This window comes from Rhinolophus sinicus, linkage group LG05, assembly GCF_036562045.2.
Source record: "Rhinolophus sinicus isolate RSC01 linkage group LG05, ASM3656204v1, whole genome shotgun sequence".
NCBI classification, from domain to species: Eukaryota; Metazoa; Chordata; class Mammalia; order Chiroptera; family Rhinolophidae; genus Rhinolophus; species Rhinolophus sinicus.
This window is the reverse complement of record NC_133755.1, coordinates 177,595,770-177,615,374: the sequence shown is the minus strand read 5'-3', so window position 1 is coordinate 177,615,374 and position 19,605 is coordinate 177,595,770. Positions and strand designations below refer to the sequence as shown.

The window sequence follows — 19,605 nt, the reverse complement described above, 5'->3', positions numbered from 1 at the left end:
AAAGTAGCTATTGACTAATTGCTAATAAATCAATCTGCATAGCTGGGACAAAATAATGGCTTCTCAGTTCTGTCAAAACAAGTATTCTCAATTCTCCACTGTGGGAGAATGTTTCATCCATTTTGTAAAGGGGGTCATTTCCTCAGCCAGGGTAGAGACAGGAAATGAGGAACGTGACTAAAAAGTTCCCTGCGAAATGCAAAGATACTGTGTTAACTCAACGGAATTGCTGAAAGGAAGGGAGATAAATTAACTCAGAATCCCACAGTAGGCTCAGCCTAGCTGGGAGTTGGGGCGGGCCTAGGGGGAAGACGTAAGGTCACCACTCGTGTTTCAGGAGCTTTCTACCCACAGCAGTATCACCTGGATGACAGAAGGCATTCCCTCACCGAAGGAGCAGTCCACTCCCCAGAGCTGCCCTTCCACTGGGCATCAGGGATGACTGGGCATAAAACACCAGGCAACACCCCCTCCGGCCTGGACGTCTCCCCAGGATCCCTTCCAGCAATGGAGGAAGCCCGCAATGGGGTTGCTCACAGGCAAGGCGCCCAGCATTCTCTTGAACGTCAGTCTGACATCCACCTGCCAAGAAGCCCAGGGACATACGCACATGAAGGCATTCAGACAGGGTGGTGGACTGCTCCCCTGAAGTTCTGACAACCACCAAACTGTGAGAAACCTGAAAAACAGGCTGGTGTGCTTGTGGAGTGCCCACCTTGGGGTGACGCCAGCGGGAAAGGAGTTGCCAGGAACCCTCCTCCACCCGCTCAAGAGGAACACCTCAGAGCTATCTCCTCCAGTCAGGAGGGTGCAACGGCACAAGAAAACAACCCAAGTATTTCCAGGCAGGAGAAAGTCATCATTAAAGGCCTGTTTCCGGTGACTTCACTACCCTTTATTCATTTGCTTCACAAATATCCTTAAGTACTTAACTGCAGAGGCACAGAGGACAGGAATGGTCAAAACAGACACAAAAAGGCGCTGCCCTCCTGGTGTGTGTTCCAGGGGAACAGAGAAAATAAACAGGAAAACAAACATACAGGATAATCCCAGCTACTAATCCTGTGCTGCTCAGACCAAAAAAAATTGCCTCACTTGACAGAAAATGACTGCGTAGCTACGTGAGTCGGGGACGTCTTCAGAGAGGATATTTGCCCAGGGCTTGAATGACAAAAAGGAACAACCCAGGGGTAGATATGGTGGGAAGAATATTCCAGCAGTCTGACTGGCCAAGGCAAGGTCCTGAGGCCGAAATGAACTCAGCCTCGTTGGTGGAAGAGACAGGAGTGTGACGTGGCTGGAGCGGGTGGCTGAGGACAGGTGTGGTCAGACCCGGAGACGCACGGCCACGCGGGGCCTTGCAGATTAACGGAAGCAGCTTTGACTTTGTATGTGAAACAAAGGAAGGCCATTCGAAGAGAAGACACTGTGGATTTTTCCTTAAAATTTTAACCCAGTGTTTTATTTGCAGAGTACAATGCAGTAAAACTTTTCCATTAATTACGGTTAGTTGAGGAAACTGCTAACCTCTTATTCAGGAGCCATGACTAAGTTCTTCCAGGATACTAGACATCAAATTTAATACCTTAGCAGTGTCATCATTCAGGAGCTTCACAATCCTACACATACGAGATGGGTGTGTACAGGTATCATTTTAGAATGAGTCGACTGGTAGAAATCAAATCTAAAGAAATCCATACAATACTTAAAATACTATGCTTCTCTTAAAAACAGAAATCCACTGCTGTTTTTGTAGAAGTTTAAATAAGGTAGATGTACAGAGTATGTGTTTAGGGAGCAGAGAAAAGAGTTGAAGAACAATAAAATGAGGGATATTGTCCTGCTTACCTGGAAATTAGGGTCCCTAGAAATAAAAAGCGTTGCTCCATTCATATTTGCTTTGTCAAGATTTACCAAAGTGATCAGTGGTGACATGAGCAGGAAGGGAGAGTCCTACCAAAGCACTTGAGTGCTGGCTTTGTTTCAGGGGGATGATTTAACCACTTGCCACAGGGCAGCCCCTCCAGGCTGGCACCCTCAAGGCCACTCACTCCCAACCTGTAGCACTTGATGTCCTTAGTCACGTCACTTAAAAGACGGCCAAGGCCATCTACACGTGCCTACACTACACGACCAAGGCATCTGCAGGCTGTCCATACTTGAGACATTCTGAGTCCGACGGACGTATGTCTGCTTTAAAACAACCAAGTGGAAGGCCTCGTGACACGAGGAGCGCGGGGATAATCACTTGGTTGAAATAATCTATCTGAAAATTCATGAATTATTTTCCAAAAACTAGTGTGTATTCTGGTATACACCCTAGTGAGATTAAATTATCATCTAGATATGCTTCCACTGGTACTAAATACTTTTTAAAGACTATTTCACAATAAACTTGGAGGTCATACAAATATTTGATAGCACTGTTTAAGAAAATTACGTGTTTGAAACCAGTTGATTCTAGACTCCTTGCCAGATAAAGGCCAAGCCACCAGAAAGGCCTAGGCTGAAATCATTCTTTAAATTTATGTTAACATTTAAAAGCACAATGATCATAGTATAGAACCAGAAAGTGGTTTCAGAAGCAATAAAAGTATCACAGACAAAGTTAAATTTAATGATATCTTTGAGGAATTATAAACTTTTGTTCAAAAGCTTGTCCACTAGAAAACGCTCTACCTGAAGTAAACAGGCACAGCCAAAATTAGGAAACCCAACAACATGACTCATTTAACAGCCAAGTGAGACCATTCCGCTGAGATTCACAGGAAAAAAAGTCTATATCCCAGACAAAGCTATTTGGGCTTACACAAGTAAAGGCTTAAGGGGAATAAAAACTGACAGGAGAAAAAATGAGACCAACATATTTGATCAAAGAGGAAACTAAGCTGTATATTAAAATTTTTAAATTTTGGCAAGAAACAAACCTCTGGAAGAAAAATATTTGCAAGCTGTGTGGAAATGTAGTGTTAAACACACACACATTGTACATATATTTGCTAGACTAGCATCTCCTGCAGTAGGATAGGTATGAAAACCCAGTGGGCATTTGCTTGAAACTCTACCACCCATCTCAGTGTTGAATCTTCTAAAAGTCACTAAGGCTGCAGGCTAGCCTCCATCTCATCTGAGGGAAACAGGGAGAGCGGAGAGGACCCCAAAGGCCCAAGGAAGCAGATGGTCAACAGGAACATCACCCAGAAGCCCTGCCCACTATCCCAGCCTTGAAAAATGTGGTTAATATCCTCAAAGGAGGCAGCCGATTCCAAGTCAGAATTGCTCTTCTGGACACAAAACCATCTGTGCAAGAACCTTGGCTTTGAAAATTAGCTAAAGCAAGCAAAATCCTTGCCGTTTCACCTCATTTTCCAGAGGGTAAAATGTACACCCCTCCCACTCTCAGAAAAATCCAAATTCACTTCAAAGCTAACCTGCCAATGCTAGAAATGCAGGTACACACGCTAAGTTCTCCCGGTCCACAGCTCTGATGCCGGCCCTGCTAGCCTTTCCCACCACTCAATGCCAGATTTTCTCAAGGACCCCACTGCAAAATTACTCAGGACAGTAACCGCCCGGCCTCCCTGAATGATGACCAGCAGGCACAGAATCAATGTTCACTGATGGGTGGAGTGGCCGAACAACCATCACAGCACAACACTCAACACAGGCGGTAACATCTCCCGAGCAAAGCCACCCAAGCGCTTGCCAACAGGATTCGACGCTCCGGAATTCCTCAGCTTTGGAGGCAGAGAGTCCAAGGCTCAAAAGGATCGAGCCCCCAGGTCCATCTGGGCCCCAAGGGCAAATGCTTAACCACTACAGTAGACAGCCGCACTTATTTTCAATTCTTAAAAGTTTTTTAACTTTTCAGGAAATATTCAGTTTCAATTACAACACTGAAACTGGCAAAACAGTCCACGAAACTTTAGAGTTTCAATATTGTCATAATAAATGCCATTAAAATGACAGATTCTGTACTGTGTAGAGATTTCCAGAGTGAGTCCATTTGAGTTTAGCCCCTGAGGTAAAGCTGAGAACTTTTTGAAGATCCAGGCGGGACCATGTCACGCTGATCAATGATCAGACACGTTTTCTCGCTCAAGTTCTTCCCCACATTTTAAACTTCTGCTGCTCTTTCTGCCACCCCCACCCCCACCACCTGGTCCAGTTCTGCTTTCTCTTTTGCTGTCTGAATTGCCAAACACCAGAGGCACCACCTTCTGCAACCTCTCTTCCCTCGTCCAACTGGTTTCCATAGAAAGAATAGCAATTCCCTCAGCCCCCTCCTTCCCACTGGCTGCCTTTGCCTCACTCTGTCCCCACGCTGGTTGAGGAGTCCACTAAGAAGGAACGTATCACTACTGTTTTCCTCGTCTCAGATTCACTTTCCTTTAAAACGAGTACTTAGCTCAGCAGAGAGCTGCCCTTCAAAAACCCCAACCAAGAGTCCAGGAGTAGTGTCATCGGTAACTCAGAAACAGCCCGCCATCAAACCATCAGATCCAGCAGGGACCAGGAGGGCAACAGAAGTCACACCCAAGCAAATCCCTTTGAGAGATCTGATTTTCAAGTGAATTCTGTGGCTGAAATACGCCCCAGACACGGACAGTTAATTTCACCATACATGCTGAGCACACAGGCTGGGTCCGTCCCTTAAAGAAAGCTTCAGACTGTCTGCCCCTAAGTGTAATCCCACTGCCGCTGCCGAAATGATCGCGGACTACTGCACTCAGGCTGCGTCTGTTCAGTGGCACAGAGGTCCCATTTTAACCTCATCTGGTTTAAATTTCATAATATCCTGAAAGGTGTTGGCAGATTACCAACTACAGGGAAGCACACAAGTAGCGCACTGTCAACCAGCCCAGAGACAGGAAGGCATTCTGACTTTCCCAGTACCGCTCCAGCAAATGCCACGTTTAGAACCCATCTGGTCAAGACTGAACCCAGCTAGGCGCAGCACGGAAGAAGCCGACCTCGCCAGCCAACACAACTGCCCAGAGTTCAGAAAGCCCCATGAAGAGGAAGGCAGAGCCATCTCCACTCACGGAGGTTTACATGCCTGTCCAAAAGCAAGAGAAAATTCAAAAGAAAAGGCCAGAGGGCTACAACTGGACAACGTTTTTTAACTATTTGACAAGAGTGTGTTCATGGGGTGCCTCTCAAGTTTTCATACATGTCATCACTGAGTACCTGCAAAACTGCAACACCTTGTAAAATATAATTTGGGGTTCTTGCATTTTAAAAACAGCAAACATCTAAAATAAAGTATATAAAATTCAATTATAAAGTGTAAGCTATGCCCAACCCCCTAAAGAAAAAACATCTTAGAAAACTGAGTTCCTTTCCTCCCACACAGAATAGCTCCATGAACTCTCCTTCTCTCCGTGCCCCATGGACGACCACACAGCTACATTTCTGAAATATATCTTAGTTCACCCATCCCCTGTGAGTCTCGGGGTTACGGTAATGGTCATGCAACTATTAAACATTTTATTACTGGGCTAGAATCATCGGTATATTAAACAGGATCGAAGCACGATGGGATCCGTGATAAAATTAAGCATTGTGAATCTGTAATTTGGTTTCCTTTAAAAAAAAAAAAAAAAACCCAGTTGGAGAAATACAAACTAAATTCACATACCGTGGTCACTGGCCAGAGGAATGTTTTTCTCAATCTAGAGTGAGCAGCAAATCTAAAATTTGGGGGACGAGGGGAATGCAAAGTCTTTCCAACCTGAACATCAAAAAAGATTTTCATACTTTGGCCTGCATCCAAGCCCTCTAACAGAATATTCAGGAAATCGTTTGGCTCATTACTGCCCCTTATCACGATCAGAGAGTTTCTCAGCTCATACATCCAGCCCAGTAACCTTCAAAAATCTGGAACAGGCTCCTAAACTAAGAAGGGGGTTGAGGGAAGCAGGGGGCCAGAGGAAAGGAGGGCACGGAAAGAGGTAGAATGTACAAAACGGACATCTGCAGCAGAATGTCACCACTGTTGTCCACCAGCTCTCTGCTGCTGACACTAAAGAAAAACCTGACTTGGCATGACAATCGACACCCTGATCCGAAGGCCAGGGGACACATGAGGTTGACACAGCACGGCCAAAGCGTATATAGGAAGTACTTCACTTCCTATTCCAACAAACCCACAAAGCTGTGGATAAAGATATGGCGCCTGCGGGGTGGGGGACGCAAGGAAGTGCCAGACAGTCCTTGTGTTTCCCGGGTAGTTCCACAGGTTCTGGGAGCAGGAAGCCAGTGGGTAGAGAGGGATCCGGCTGGAAGCAAGGCTCTAGGTCAGCACCAGAGCATGGGCGGGGGGGGGAATGGGGGCCCAGCAAAGCTTTAAAACCAACATCATGAGTGACTAATAGACGTCATGTGAAAGAGGGAGGTGTCACTCTGAAAGGCGTGTGGCAACAGTGGGAAGAGCCCACAGACCTGGCCCTGACTCCTGCCCCACCCTAACCAGCTGTGTGGGTCATGCTTAATCTCTCTGAACCCCAACTTCCTCGTCTACAAAAGCGAGCCACCCGCCAGGTTCACTGGGCGGAAAACAGAGACTGGGAACGTAGGGCTTTTGAGAGACTATGATTGAAGGCTTTCATCTGGATCAACAGAAGGATTCAGGATGCTAAAAATCGCATTCACAAAAAGTGTTGGTTTGGGGCCTCCTAAAGGAATGTCACGTGACACTGGCAAGGAACTGGAGAGGAAAGGGAGAGCGGCAGGCCCTTATCTTGGGCCATCTGCACAGAACTGATGGAGCACAAAACAAAGACCAGACCCGTACACAGCCCCGAGCAGGCTTAGGGGCTCAGGTCTCACACACACACACACACACACACACAGCCTCCTGGGATCTCTCAGTACACGACAGCCACACTGAGCCTACCCCAAGCCTGTACCACACAGCCACCAGCGGCCACCAGAACAGAAGCCTCCTGAGCCTAAAACTTCTGCCAGGAGCAGAGGGAAAAGGACAGGCAGGACACACTCTTCCTAAAGAGGTTTCATTGCATTGCAAGGTGTGTACTTCTTAGTCAGCTGGCCAGGGCTCCTCCACAACATAAAGATACCAAAAAGGACCGGCAGCCTGTCCACCCTCTGCTGTGCCAGCTGCACTTTTGCTCAAATCAACTCTATGGTACCAGGCCACACGCCGGTATTTCAACCCTAAACCCTAAAAGCTCTGTAAGGATTTTTTTTACATAGGAGTAATTATCTGGATATTCTCATACTTTGTTCCTCACATACATAAAGATGGGTTAGATTGTAGGTTAAACGTCTTTCTTGATTATATGGATGTCTCAGCTACCTTGAAATTCAACTCAGCCCGCGGCAGAGAATTCAAACTTTCACGCTCAGTCCCCTAGTCGGCCGTCACTGATGGCCCAGAAATCCCTTCCAGATGCAGTATCCCTCCTTCACAGCTCAAACGACAAGGGAAGGTCTGCCTTCCTTAATTTCTGGGCAGTCAACTTAGCTGGTTAGTTCCTGGTGCTCAGGAGGCCTCCTCACTGGGTGATGAGGTGATGCAGGAGAAAGGCCTGCTTTGAAGGTGCTGGGTCAAATGTCAGACTGGCACGCGGGGCTCAGCAACACCCAACACCCCACGGGGAAAAGGAAACACACACAGCACACTCCTGTCGTGCCACGTCAGGCATCACCTGTACGCGTTCCTTTAAAAGGAATAGCATTATCTCATCTAATCCTTAAAGGCTTTCAAGAAGAACAAGAGGAACATTCATTGAGCCCCAATATGTCCCTCACTTTCACGGAATGATCTGCAAACACTGTCGCTCACCAACTTAAACACAGCCTGAAGAGAAAAGACTACTACCCTCAGTGGAGATCTTGCTTCCTAGTTCATTGAGGAAACTGAACTAGAAACTTCCACGTGTCCATCAGGTCTACCAACATACTTGCATCGTCCTCACACGCTCTGCCTTCCCTCCCGTTGCTGAGGCTCACCCTGAACCTGTGCCCTGCTCCGCTGTTTGAGGACAGCACTCCCACAAACTTTCTGTTTCCTCTCTTCTCCTTCCTCCTCTCCTTTCTCCCTGGATCACCAATTTTTCTCTCTGTGCCACAGCATTCTCCTCAGCATACAAACCTTTTGTAATCTATCCCACTTTTTACAACACTTTCCATTAACCCCCCATCCACGCACGTCTCTGATGCCTTTTAGAGCAAAGTCCTCATACGGGTGGTCCAGACCAACTGTCTCCTTCTCATGTCCTCCTGTCCCCTCACTCTCCCTCGAATCCAACCAGACTTTCACCCACCTCTCCACCAAAATCCCCATCATCCTCACCAAAGACTTCCTCATGCAAAATCTACCAGTCAAGGCTAGGTCTTCGTGTTACTCGATGCACAGCATGACACGGCTGACCAGTCTCCTCCTCTGGGACACCACTCTCTTGGCTCTCATCCTCTGCTGGTTCCAGTCATCTGGGAGACCTCTAAGAACTGAGTACCTCAGGCTTTGCTTCCATCACTCCCTCAGCACCTCAGCAGTGGATTTCCATCTACACAATGGCAGCTCCCAGACGTCCCCAGCCCACAGCACAACCCTAAACCCAAAGGCACAGGTCGACCTGCCCACTCGATCTCCCCACTCAGATGTCTAACAGGCATCTCAACATCGAGATGGCCAAGCCAAACGGCTTCTCTTCCCCCTAAAGGGGCTTTTCCCACAGCCCTCCCCATCTCTGAAAATGGCGACTCCATTCTTTCAATTGCACTGATCAAAAATCTAAGAGTCATCCTTTCTCTTCTTTCTCTCCTCACATCCTGTAACCAATTATCAGCAAATTCTGTCAGCTCCACAATCTGCCTACTTCTCACCACATCCATTGCTACAACCCTGGTCCAACCTATTATCATTTCTTACCTGGCTACCAAGAATCCCAGCCTCCCCCGTGGGCCACCCCTCCCCTACATCCCTCCTAGGCTCCCCATTCTCTCAGGTCTCACCTCTCTCAGAAGAAAAGCAAGTCATTATAATGGCCTACGGGCCGGGCCCCCAGCTCATTCTCTGCCTACTGTCCAGCCCTCTCCTTCCATTCTCTCCGTCACTCATGCTGCTCCAGCCACAACAGCCCCCTGAGCCATTTCCCAACCATGTCAGCCATGCTCCTTGCCACAGCACCCCCACCATTAGGGGCACAGTTCACACCCTCACATCCTTCACGGTCTCTACTGAAATGTCATTTTACAAAACAGCCTTGGGATCACGCACCCCATGTATAGAGCCGCCCACCCCACCGCCCCTCCTCCTGCCTCACAATGTCAATCAAAGCCAGTAACTCCCACTGCCCCCTGTAAGGGACCTACTATAAAAAGACAGGAGAGAGAGCCGTGCCGGCTTCTCACTTCGTGGCAACATTTCTACAGCAGACAGCACAGGGTGGAGCCTGAGGGACCTAAGGGTGACTCAGTGGAGACGCACCCTTGTCACTTCTAGGAACCCACTCCTTTAGCGCTTCCACTCCAGTGGTTTGGGTTTCTGTGTATACGCCAGGGGCAAAGAACACGGCGTGTCGTAGTACACAACAGCGTTCTGAAACATATAACTGACTTCAGAGTAGAGATAACCTACAACAAATTAATTTTACAATCAAAATCCAGTGGTCAGTGGCCTCCTGGCCGAGCTCTCCACGTGCACTCTGCACACGTGTGTGAAGAATATTTGCAGTATCAGAGCACAAAGGCTCTGACTGAAAGACAGCATCTAAACTTTCCTCCCAGGCCGCCCACCGGCAACTGAATTGCAAAAGCCACTTTTCACTGTTTCCACGTTCCTTGGTCTTCCCTCTCCATGTCCTAAAACAAAACTGAGATTGCTACTTTCACAATCTCTGATTTCCTCCAACTCTCCTGGCCCCATGAACAGAAATACTTTTAGGAATCTGCTCCCTGGCCCTGAGCAAGCTGCCCTCCTTGTGTTTCTGAAGGCTGGCGGCCCCAGGAATCTAAGCACACGGAAGGAAAAGGGAAACCCACCAGAGTTCTTAGCTGATCTAAAGGGCAAGTCTCAGGGCCCGGGATTTCCCCGAGTGTGGAGGATTCTCTCGGACCGCCCCTGTCAGTTAACACAAATACAAAAATAGGCATATGACGTGTCGCTCTGGGCACCTCAAAAACCTCACCAGCAGCAGCTGCTGTTTTAAGTTGTACACGAAAGTGGAGCAAGCTCATGAAGTGCTTTCACGTCATCCCATCGTCTTGCACTCTCGGTCCCATTCCCACCGACTACAGATGCCCCAGAACCCATCACCCATCCCCTTCCCTCCTTCCAAAGAAGCCTAGTGAGGTCTAAGTGAGGGCAGGAGCCCCTTCTGACCACTGACGCCCATGCTGAGCCGGCTGGGACTTTCTGACTCCGACAGAAGTGCCGCAGCCACAACAGGAAGGAGGACGAAGCCAAGGAAACTGCAGGAAAGGGCCTGGGGCCGGCCCTGACATATGGCCCCTGGCACCCGCCCAAACCCCACACCTCCTCTCCTCAAACTCCTCCTTGTTTAAGGGAACTTGAGTTGGGCTTTCTGCTGCTCACAACTTAAGGAATCCTGAAGGATGCATACCTCAGAACCACAGAACTTTGGATGCAAAATGAACCCCGAGAATCACACAGTCCCGTGGTTTCATAACTTTTTTAAACGAGGGAAACACTGCTTTCTCCAAAGGATTCCTACGTGGAGTGTCAATGCATCAGATGAAGAAACGCACTCTGGTTGAAGCAGAGGCCCGACCGCGCTGACGGGAACCTGGGTGCAGAGCAACAGGCTAAAACCATCACTGATCTCACAATGCGGCACCCCAACTGACAGAGAAAAAGCAATCGCTGCCACCCCCACCATTTCTGAACAATGAGCACGGGCCAGCCACCTAACCCGCAGTCTAATAATTCTCATACTAATCCTAAAAACATTATTGGACACAGGAGGAAATCAAGCCCTCAGAGGGTCACTAAGTTGCCTGAGGCCTCACAACGAGTGAAGGGTGGAGTCCGGATTCAAAACCAGCACAGCGACTTCCCTCCACTCCCACCTCTCTGGAGGAGGAAAGTGTGATCCAGAGAAAAGAAGTGATCTGCCACAGCCAACTCAATAATGCCGCTCGTCTCCAGCTGCAGGCGGAACACACTGCACTTTGCCAAGCGCAATCAACAGGGGCTGAGCAGCTGTGTCCTGGCAGGAACAGGCTGGGGGTCATACTGGGGGTCGGGGGTGGGGGCGGAAAAGCACCTAAGGCTGGAAGGCCAGCCACAAAGACACACCAGCGAGAGGAACGCCCTGCCCATCCCCCAGCCTCCCCAGAAACAATTTAGAGCCAAGCTCCAACAACTGCTTCCAGCCCGACTCCACACAGCTGCACAGAGAGGCAACAAATGTTCCAAGGGAGCCTTACTGCAAGGAGCACACTCGGGAATCACCAGTGGCCACAACGGCACCAACACCATGAAAACGAGATGAGAAACTCCAACAAAGAAACTGGGCCTCCGGAAGGAGAATGAAGACAGCAACCAAGCAAAACTTTACAGCATCTTCCGAGGGGCATCCATGAAGAAACAACAGGCGGCTATGAGTACGCGTTAATTAGAGACCTTATTGAAATTAAAAAGACACAACAGAAAGGTTGAAGGGTTTATAAACAACAGAATTGCTAAGCTGGGAGACAGGACACAAAGACATTCTTCTGGCGCCCTGTCCAAAGGGGCAGCCAGATACAAAGTATAAAAGGCAAATCAAGCAGGACAAATAATAAGTTACAATAAAGGAAAGCCGAACAGCACAACTGATGAAAAATGAGAACATTTTTTCCAAACACTAGCAACCTAGGTGCTAGGCCACAGGAAAATGTCAAATTCTACCACATTTACCAGCCACGATGAGGGAAAAAATACATTTAGCAGGGATGGGGTGGGGAGGACGGAGGGAAGATTATTTAAAAATTAGTGAGTCTAGGAAGTTGAAATAGTTAGAACTTTTAGGTCCAAGAAGGAAATATTTCGAATTGAAGGATTAAAAACTGTATCAAAACCTATGAATAGTATGGTCCTCAGGACAAAGAAACATACAGCTTTAAATTCATCTCTTAATCATATAAAATGACTTAAAATAAAACATCTACACTTTCAACTCAAACTAGAAAAGGAAAAATGAGGTAGAAGTTACTAACAGACAGCAGAAATTAATACAATCAAAAATAAATGGTGCTAGAGATGGTGAACAAAATGCTACTTCTTGGGAAAAAACTAAGTAAAAAAGGTAGATATCTGGTGAATATGATTAAGGTGGAAAATGTGCACAAATAAACATCAGGATTTTTTTAATATACCTACAGATACAAAGAGTATTTTCAAAAAGTATAAGAGTAGCTACCTTGCTACATATTTGTATGTGAACACATCATTAAAATTAGGACAATTTTCTAGGAAAATACTGATTACCAAAACTGGCTCAAGAAAAAAGCAGGAAAGCCAAATAAAGCAGATAAAACTGAATCCATAATCAAAACTCCCCCTTCACTGCTATCTACCTCCACAAAGGCACCAGGCCCTGATGGTTTTAACTGGCGAGTTCTACCAAAATTTAAGAAAAATGTCAATCCTGTATAAAAACTGTTACACAGCATATAAAATACTATAAAAGCTACCACAAAGCAAACATATGTTTGATACTAACTCAGCCAAGAACAGCACAGAGAAGAAAACTACAGCCCAATCTCACTTGAAAACAGCTGCAAGCATCCTACATATTAGTAAACAGAACTAGATATACTAATTTAAACAAAGAAACTTTCACCCTTTCCTCACATCACACATAAAAATTAACTCAAAAAATTGATCATAGGGTGAAACATAAAGTTCAAACTATAAAACTTCTAGAAACAATCACAGGAGGAAATCTGTTTGACCCTAGAGTAGACCAGTGGTTCTCAAATAGAAGTAAGTTTGTCCCCCATGAGTCATTTAAAACGTGTGAAGACATTGTTGTTTGTGACAGCTGGGTGTGTGTGGGGGCGGGGTACTTCCGGCACCAGGTGGGTAGGGCCTGCTGTTAAGCTAGGCCTGCCGGTTAACTGCACAACGCACAGGACAGCCCTGCAACAAAGAATTGCCCTGCCCAAATGGCCGTAGTGCTGAGGTTAAGAAACCTTGGGGTAGGCAAAGATTTCTTAGGCTACAAAAGGCACAAACCGTTAAAAACAAACAAAAAAGATAAATTGAAGTTCATCAAAATTTAAAAACATCTGCTCTTCAAAGGAAATATTAAGAAAACAAAAAGGCAAGCCAAAGACTGGGCAAAAATAGTTATAACACATATCACACATACCTAAGAAAGGACTTGTGCCAGGATACATAAAGAATTCTTAAAACCCAATAAGATGACCCCTAAAAAATTTTTTAAGGGATGGGGACAAAAGATTGTTTTTAACCAACACTGCAAAACATAGCCAAATAATCAATAAGCACATGAAAGATGTTCATCACCAGGCATCCCAACAAAGAAAAGATATTCAACATCGTGACTCGGCAGGGATATGACAATTAAAATCACACGAAGATATCACTGCAAACCCACTAGAATGGCCAAAATTAAAAAGACTGATAAGAGCAAGTGTTAACAGGATATGGAACAACTGGAACTCTCGCTGGTGGGAATGTAAAACAACCACTTCTGAATCGTTTGACAGCTCCTACAAACTTAAACATTCACTCACCTTTCTGGCATCTTCCTTCCGTCCCCCCAAAAAAGAAATAAATACGTCCACACAAAATGTTATACACCAATATTCACAACAACTTTATTCATAACAGCCAAAAACTACTAACATCTAGATTACTCTTGGATCAAAGAGAAAATCAAAACTAAGATGACATTATTTACAGTTAACAAAAACAAGGGGTGGAGGGTTCATGGCTGTTCCATCTCCGGGGACAGCAGGGGTGGCCAGCAGTCTTCTGGGATCCCAGTGTGACATTCCATCTGTGGTGTCGCCATTCCACCTCTGGCCCCTCCCAGTTTTCCCCTCTGCTTCAGAAATGCTTAAGAACTATTTGGAGAATAATTGAATCCTGTGTCACCTTGCCAGGATTAAAGGTGAGGAGACACTATTAACATAAATTCAGGCCTTTCTCCCTCATTGGTCTTGAGTCAGCTATGAGGACAACACAAAGGACCATGAGTATATCCAACCTCAGCTTCCTCTACCTCCTCAAACACCACCCATGATCAGTGAGGGCACAACCCAGAAGTCTCCGTTCCTCGGACAACAAAGAGGAGGAAAATAAAAAGAATAGTACCTGCAAAGTAATGAGCTACTTTCTGCCATGGGTTGCACTTCTACGACCCTGTTGAACTCTCTCTGCCCAGCACAATACAGTTTTACATGTCCTCAACAAAATAAAGATGAGACCATCTGAATTATTTTTCTCAATCCCGTCCTTTTTGTTTGTTTGTTTTCTGATAGAACTATTTGTGGATATAGAGGTTTCAATTTCGTATCATTTCCACATAGCATAAAATATTACTCTTCTTTTGACTTTTTTTTCAACCACTGAAAAATGCAAAAACCATTCCTACCTCATGGGCCATACAAAAACTACACGGGCCATAATTTGCTGATTTCTGCTCTACCTGAGAAATGCTTTTCTTCTCTCACCGATGAACCAAACATCTAAAGGATCGTCAAGCACTTCTTCCTCATCTCTGCCAAATACAAATCTATAATCTCCAACATCACCAGTTTCATCCAACTGTGAGGCAAAGTAGCTGCAAATAGGCCAGTAATTGCTCTTCCTTCCTCAAGGTTTTCCCTCAAATCAATTCACATTCAACAGTGTCATTTAATAAAATACTCGAACTCACTTTTCCTGCTTGTTCTCCAAGCAAAAATATTGTAATCAATGTTAAAAAGTAGTTTTACAAGTTTTTAGGCAAAAGTACATAATACACTATACCTGTTTTTTACTATAAGCAGCTACATTTTTGAATACTGCTTCTATATTTTTGGTTTCTCTTCCCCTTCAGTAATAAAATGTATCCATTTTACACTAGAAAACATTGGTTTGGGATTACTGCGGAAAACCCCATTTCCAATCCATCTTTTAGAAATCCCTCTGTGAAACACTGATAAAACAGCCCCATCAGGAATTCAATGCCTGGGAATTTGTCAGGAAGCTGTTCTAAGAAGTAATGCATGAGATCTAACATACCAATAATTAACAATCTTGGGCTTCTACACACTTATTGTTGCAAGAAATGTCCACACACAAACGGATGTGATCCAGGTTTAACATGTGGCCCAAATTACGCATATAAGCATTATTCCTTCGGAAAAATCGCAAGGAAAAGAAAAACCTAGCGACAACTAAACCAACCTCAGCTCCCAGCTGGCTTCATTCTCCTCTTGTCCTCGATATAATAAAAAACTTCCAGGATTTATACCCAAACAATTGGGGGAAAACTGGTTCTGAATAAATTTTAAAGTACTTAACTACTTAAATTAAGCCAGCCCAATGCATTATTTTATAACTAGTACAAACTGTTAAGACCTCACTCATTAAGGATGTTAACACCTAAATAAAGGGGAAAAGCTCACCCTATTATGTATGTAAGATAGCATCTTAGAAAGTGTAACTCACACAGTAATGAGTAAAGCTGCTGACAAACAGAGGGCACTTTGGTCACATTTGGTGACTTCCCGTGGCCTGACCTCTGCGCCCCCTCCCCACTCCACTAGTCCAGCCCCTCAGACCCTCAGAAATTCCTCAGTCCTTTGGCCTCAGGACCTCTGCATGTGCCCGTCCCAACCGGTCATACTGGCCTCAGGAAACAGTCCTTCCTGCCAGCACATCACCTCCCGAGAAACAGCTGAATAATGAAGAATCACCAACTTCTTCCACAGCACAGGACTCTCACCTGGCACGGCAATCCTCTTGACACTTAGAAAACATGACTGAGACACTCCAGAGAACAAGCACTTTAAATAAGTGCCACGTAGAGCTAGACAGACTATCCTGGGAATCCTGGGAATCGTGCTTGTGTGGTCCCTGCTTTTCAGTGCACAAGCAGCAGAGAGGCCTGTTCTCTCCATGTGCACGAAAGGAGTTCACGCTGCTGCTGGAACAGTTTCTCCCGACAACCGACGGTGCCAGGAACTGCACGCCTGCCCACCACTCTTAACTCTTACCCCACGAGCAGTCAGGGCCACAGCTGGCCCCAAAGCTTTGCCCCCCCACCTGCAGGCACCCCAGAGGCAGGCTGGGACTTCTGTTGGTCCTATGGGATAGCAGATGAAAAACCCCTCTCAGGTTCTAGGGGAGGGGTGGTATCCCCGGAAATCCACCTCCACGTTTTAGAGGCATTGAGAATGTACTACTAGGGCTCTAGTTAAAGCCAGACAGTGTCTGGGCGCTCCAAACATGTGTCTTGGGTGACGGGTTCCTGGGGACTGCCCTGGGCACCAAACCACAATGAGTGAGACAACTTCAGTGGAAAAATGGGTTCCACATTACAAACAACCAATGTACAAACAATTGGAGTGTGACCCTGAGTCTATCAGGGACAGCCGTCATAGACAAGCTGCACCAACCGTGACATTCGTGAAGGCTACTTTTCACACTCACAATGGAGACCTGGGTGAGTTGTTTACATTTCAGCCAAATGGACACCCAGCGATGGAATAAAAAGGCAGCTTAACACATCCTGCTTTGGTGATAGTTCATAGAACTTTTCATACTGGATTAAAAACTGATCAGCTAACATTCCCACTCTTCAAATATGTGCTCAAGTTAAAGAACTTTTGGCCAGTGTTATCTCAAAAAAGTACACAGCTTTTTTTTCCACACACTTCCCCCACCAAAAAAAAAAAAAAAAAGTCTCAAGTATTTAGGCCAAAGTATCCATTTAAAACAGGAACAAATAGGAAGAACTTCACTTGGCAGGTATTGGGTAGAAAGAGATCACATATGGCTCTGGAGAAGTCCCAATGTGAAACCACAGAGCAGTAACAGACGAGGGGGGAAAATGTGTGCACGCCCTGTGAACTGACTGGGGGCTTTGCTGTCCTAAGGAAAATTAAACACACCAACTTTAAAGCTATTCTCAGACCGCAGAGGGCACATGTCTCACACTACCCAGGCATATCACCCTTCAAAGCACGCTAGCATTTGCTACGTTATGCCCGCATATGACAGTAGGGAGAAGTATTTAACGATACAAAGGCCATTTTCTACTACACTGAGAGACTGTGTTCCACCTGGTGATGAAGTTAACGATCGAAGGTTAGAGGCACTGCGATGACCAACCTAATGCAAAAATAAGGGCCGCCTCCAGCAGCAGCCATGCGTATGGGTCTGCCCACGTGGCCACTTCGACTTTAACAAGTATGAAATAAATCCAATTTGCAAACAAGACCAAGACTTCAAAACCACTAGCCCAGTTGGGTTAATTTCTTAGAGATATGGTTGGGCGCAGCAGCCATTATTCCAAAACTTCCTCCTTTCAACAATGTCTGCTTGCAGCCAGCCTGCCGCCCTTTTCTCCCTGTCGTGCTCATTACTTGAGTAACTATGTATCTTAGAGCAGCTAACTGGCCTATAAACCAATGTGCAGTAAACTCTCACTCCTGCTACCCTCTCCCCTTCCAAAAAAGGGAAAAGAATATGGGTCTTTCCAAAGAGTTTCTACCGTGAGCTCAGCCTCACTCTCCGTAGGATAATAATTTCTGCAAGTTCTGAACGTGGGGGTACTAATAAGACCATCTCTTATGATACAAGGGAAGAATAAGAATCCCACAAACTAAAAGTTCAGCTAAAAGTGGGCTCAACTTCATTCTGAGAAGTAACTTGCTGGAGCCAGAGGCAACTGTGGACTGTTCATTAGTCTTACTGAACTTTTTCATCCTTCTTCCTTTTTTACCAAAGTTTTAAAAAATAAATAAAAGCTGGATTTTCCATCATCCTAAACTGTCCAGAGAAGGTTGGTCTGAAAATTGTCGGCATTGACAGTTCCCCAGCCCCGGGACTCCTCGCCATCGCAGAACACGAAGAGACCTCGACAGGACTAGCGATTGTACAATCATGGTTCCCAGAGCAAAAGACTCCACTAGAATAATCCATACGAGACAATGACATCATGTGAGCAACTAGACAGGAAGTGAGGCTTGGAAAAGTGAAGGGTGAAGTCTTGAAAGACAATACAGGATGACCACCTCCTAGTCCCCCAACAAAAAAAAAAAAGGGGGAGAGTCGCCTTCTGCAGGAAAGCTACTTAAAGATAAAATGAAAAACCCACATGGAAGAACTCAATCAGCAATTGAAACCAAAACCTCAACGCCGGGGCCATTTGTGCGGGTGAGCCTTTCCACACTTAGGGGCCCCTCCAAGGCCCGCTGGTGGAACTTTGAGAAAACGTGGAGTGGGAACAAAGCAAAGCTGTAGTTCCTGCGTCCTCCAACTTTCGCAGGCGCTCCGCTGTGAGAGGGCAGGCGCTGGGCGTGAGGGTGCCCGCAGTGTGTCACCCGGTCGGGTGGCGGCGGCCCGCCGCTCGCACACAAAGCAGCCCCGGACTTAGTGACAACCACAAGTGGACAAGCAGGGCCCCCGCCCCAGACCAGCGCCAGGACGGCGCGCCCCCCGCGCCCCCGCCCGCGGGCACGACCCCTCCCTCTGTCTTTTCCTCCTTCACCACCATGCGGGCAACTTTCCCTCGAGGACCAGAGGACCCAAGCCAGGACTAGCGGCGACTCCGGGACCCCAGCCCCTCCCCCAAGCGCCCCCGCCCCCCACCCAGCCCCGCCGCGCGCCCGGGGCACCGCGAGCGAAGCCTGCGCCCGGGCGGGCCACCCACCTGCACAGCTCGGGAAACTCGGCGCCCTGGGCCCGCGCGGCCCCCGGGGCCCAGACGAGCAGCAGCAGCTGCAACAGGAGCAGGGAGCGCGGCGGGCGAGCGGCGGGCGCGGGCCCCAGGTGGGCGCTCCCGCCGGCGGCGGCCCCCATCTCTCCGGGCCCGGGCTGCGAGGCGAACGCAGGGCTAGCGGCGCGCAGCTGCCTGGGGCCGCGCCCGGGACATGGTTGCGCCGCCAGGGCGGAGACGGAAAGGAGTGCGAGAGGAGCGGGAGCGGAGCAGGAGCCCGAGGGGCGCGCGGCTCGGCTCGGCTGGGCTCGGCGGCGGCTGCAGCGGCCCCGGAACCGCGTCACGTGACCACCGCCCGGCACCGCCCCCTCCCCCGCCCCGCTCACATGACCGCCTTGTTCAGGTGATCCCCGCCCGCCCGCCGGGCTCCGCCCAGGCTCGGTCACGTGACGCCCCACGCGCGGGGCAGGAAGCGGCGCGGCTGGGCACCCGGGCGCAGGTGCGAGCGGAGGCCTTCGTGGGCTGCTGCCCACTCTGGGCACCCAGCCCCGACCTCGGTGTCTCCTAGTGGGCACTCTGGGTCGCCACGTGGGCGCTCCCCAACTTTGAGTAACCATTTCCCAACCTCGACGGACAGACGTGGAGGAAATGAGAGGGCTTAGACTCAAGTGCCCAGCGGTGAATGCCATCGCACAGCCGTGACGCTCTGGATCCCGCCCTACTGAGTCAAACA

The 19,605-nt window shown here is 47.6% G+C and overlaps 1 protein-coding gene across 1 annotated transcript in view; it reads right to left on the bottom strand.

Annotated features, from left to right (window-relative positions):
- The window catches only part of IGF2R (insulin like growth factor 2 receptor), a 98,659-nt gene extending 79,434 nt beyond the window's left edge, over positions 1 to 19,225 (bottom strand). Inside the window, exon 1 of the mRNA XM_074333775.1 lies at positions 18,867 to 19,225. Within this exon, the coding sequence (XP_074189876.1) occupies positions 18,867 to 19,015 (149 nt within the window). The 5' untranslated portion in view covers positions 19,016 to 19,225. The remainder of the gene's footprint in view (positions 1 to 18,866) is intronic.
- Between the last annotated feature and the right edge of the window lie 380 nt (positions 19,226 to 19,605).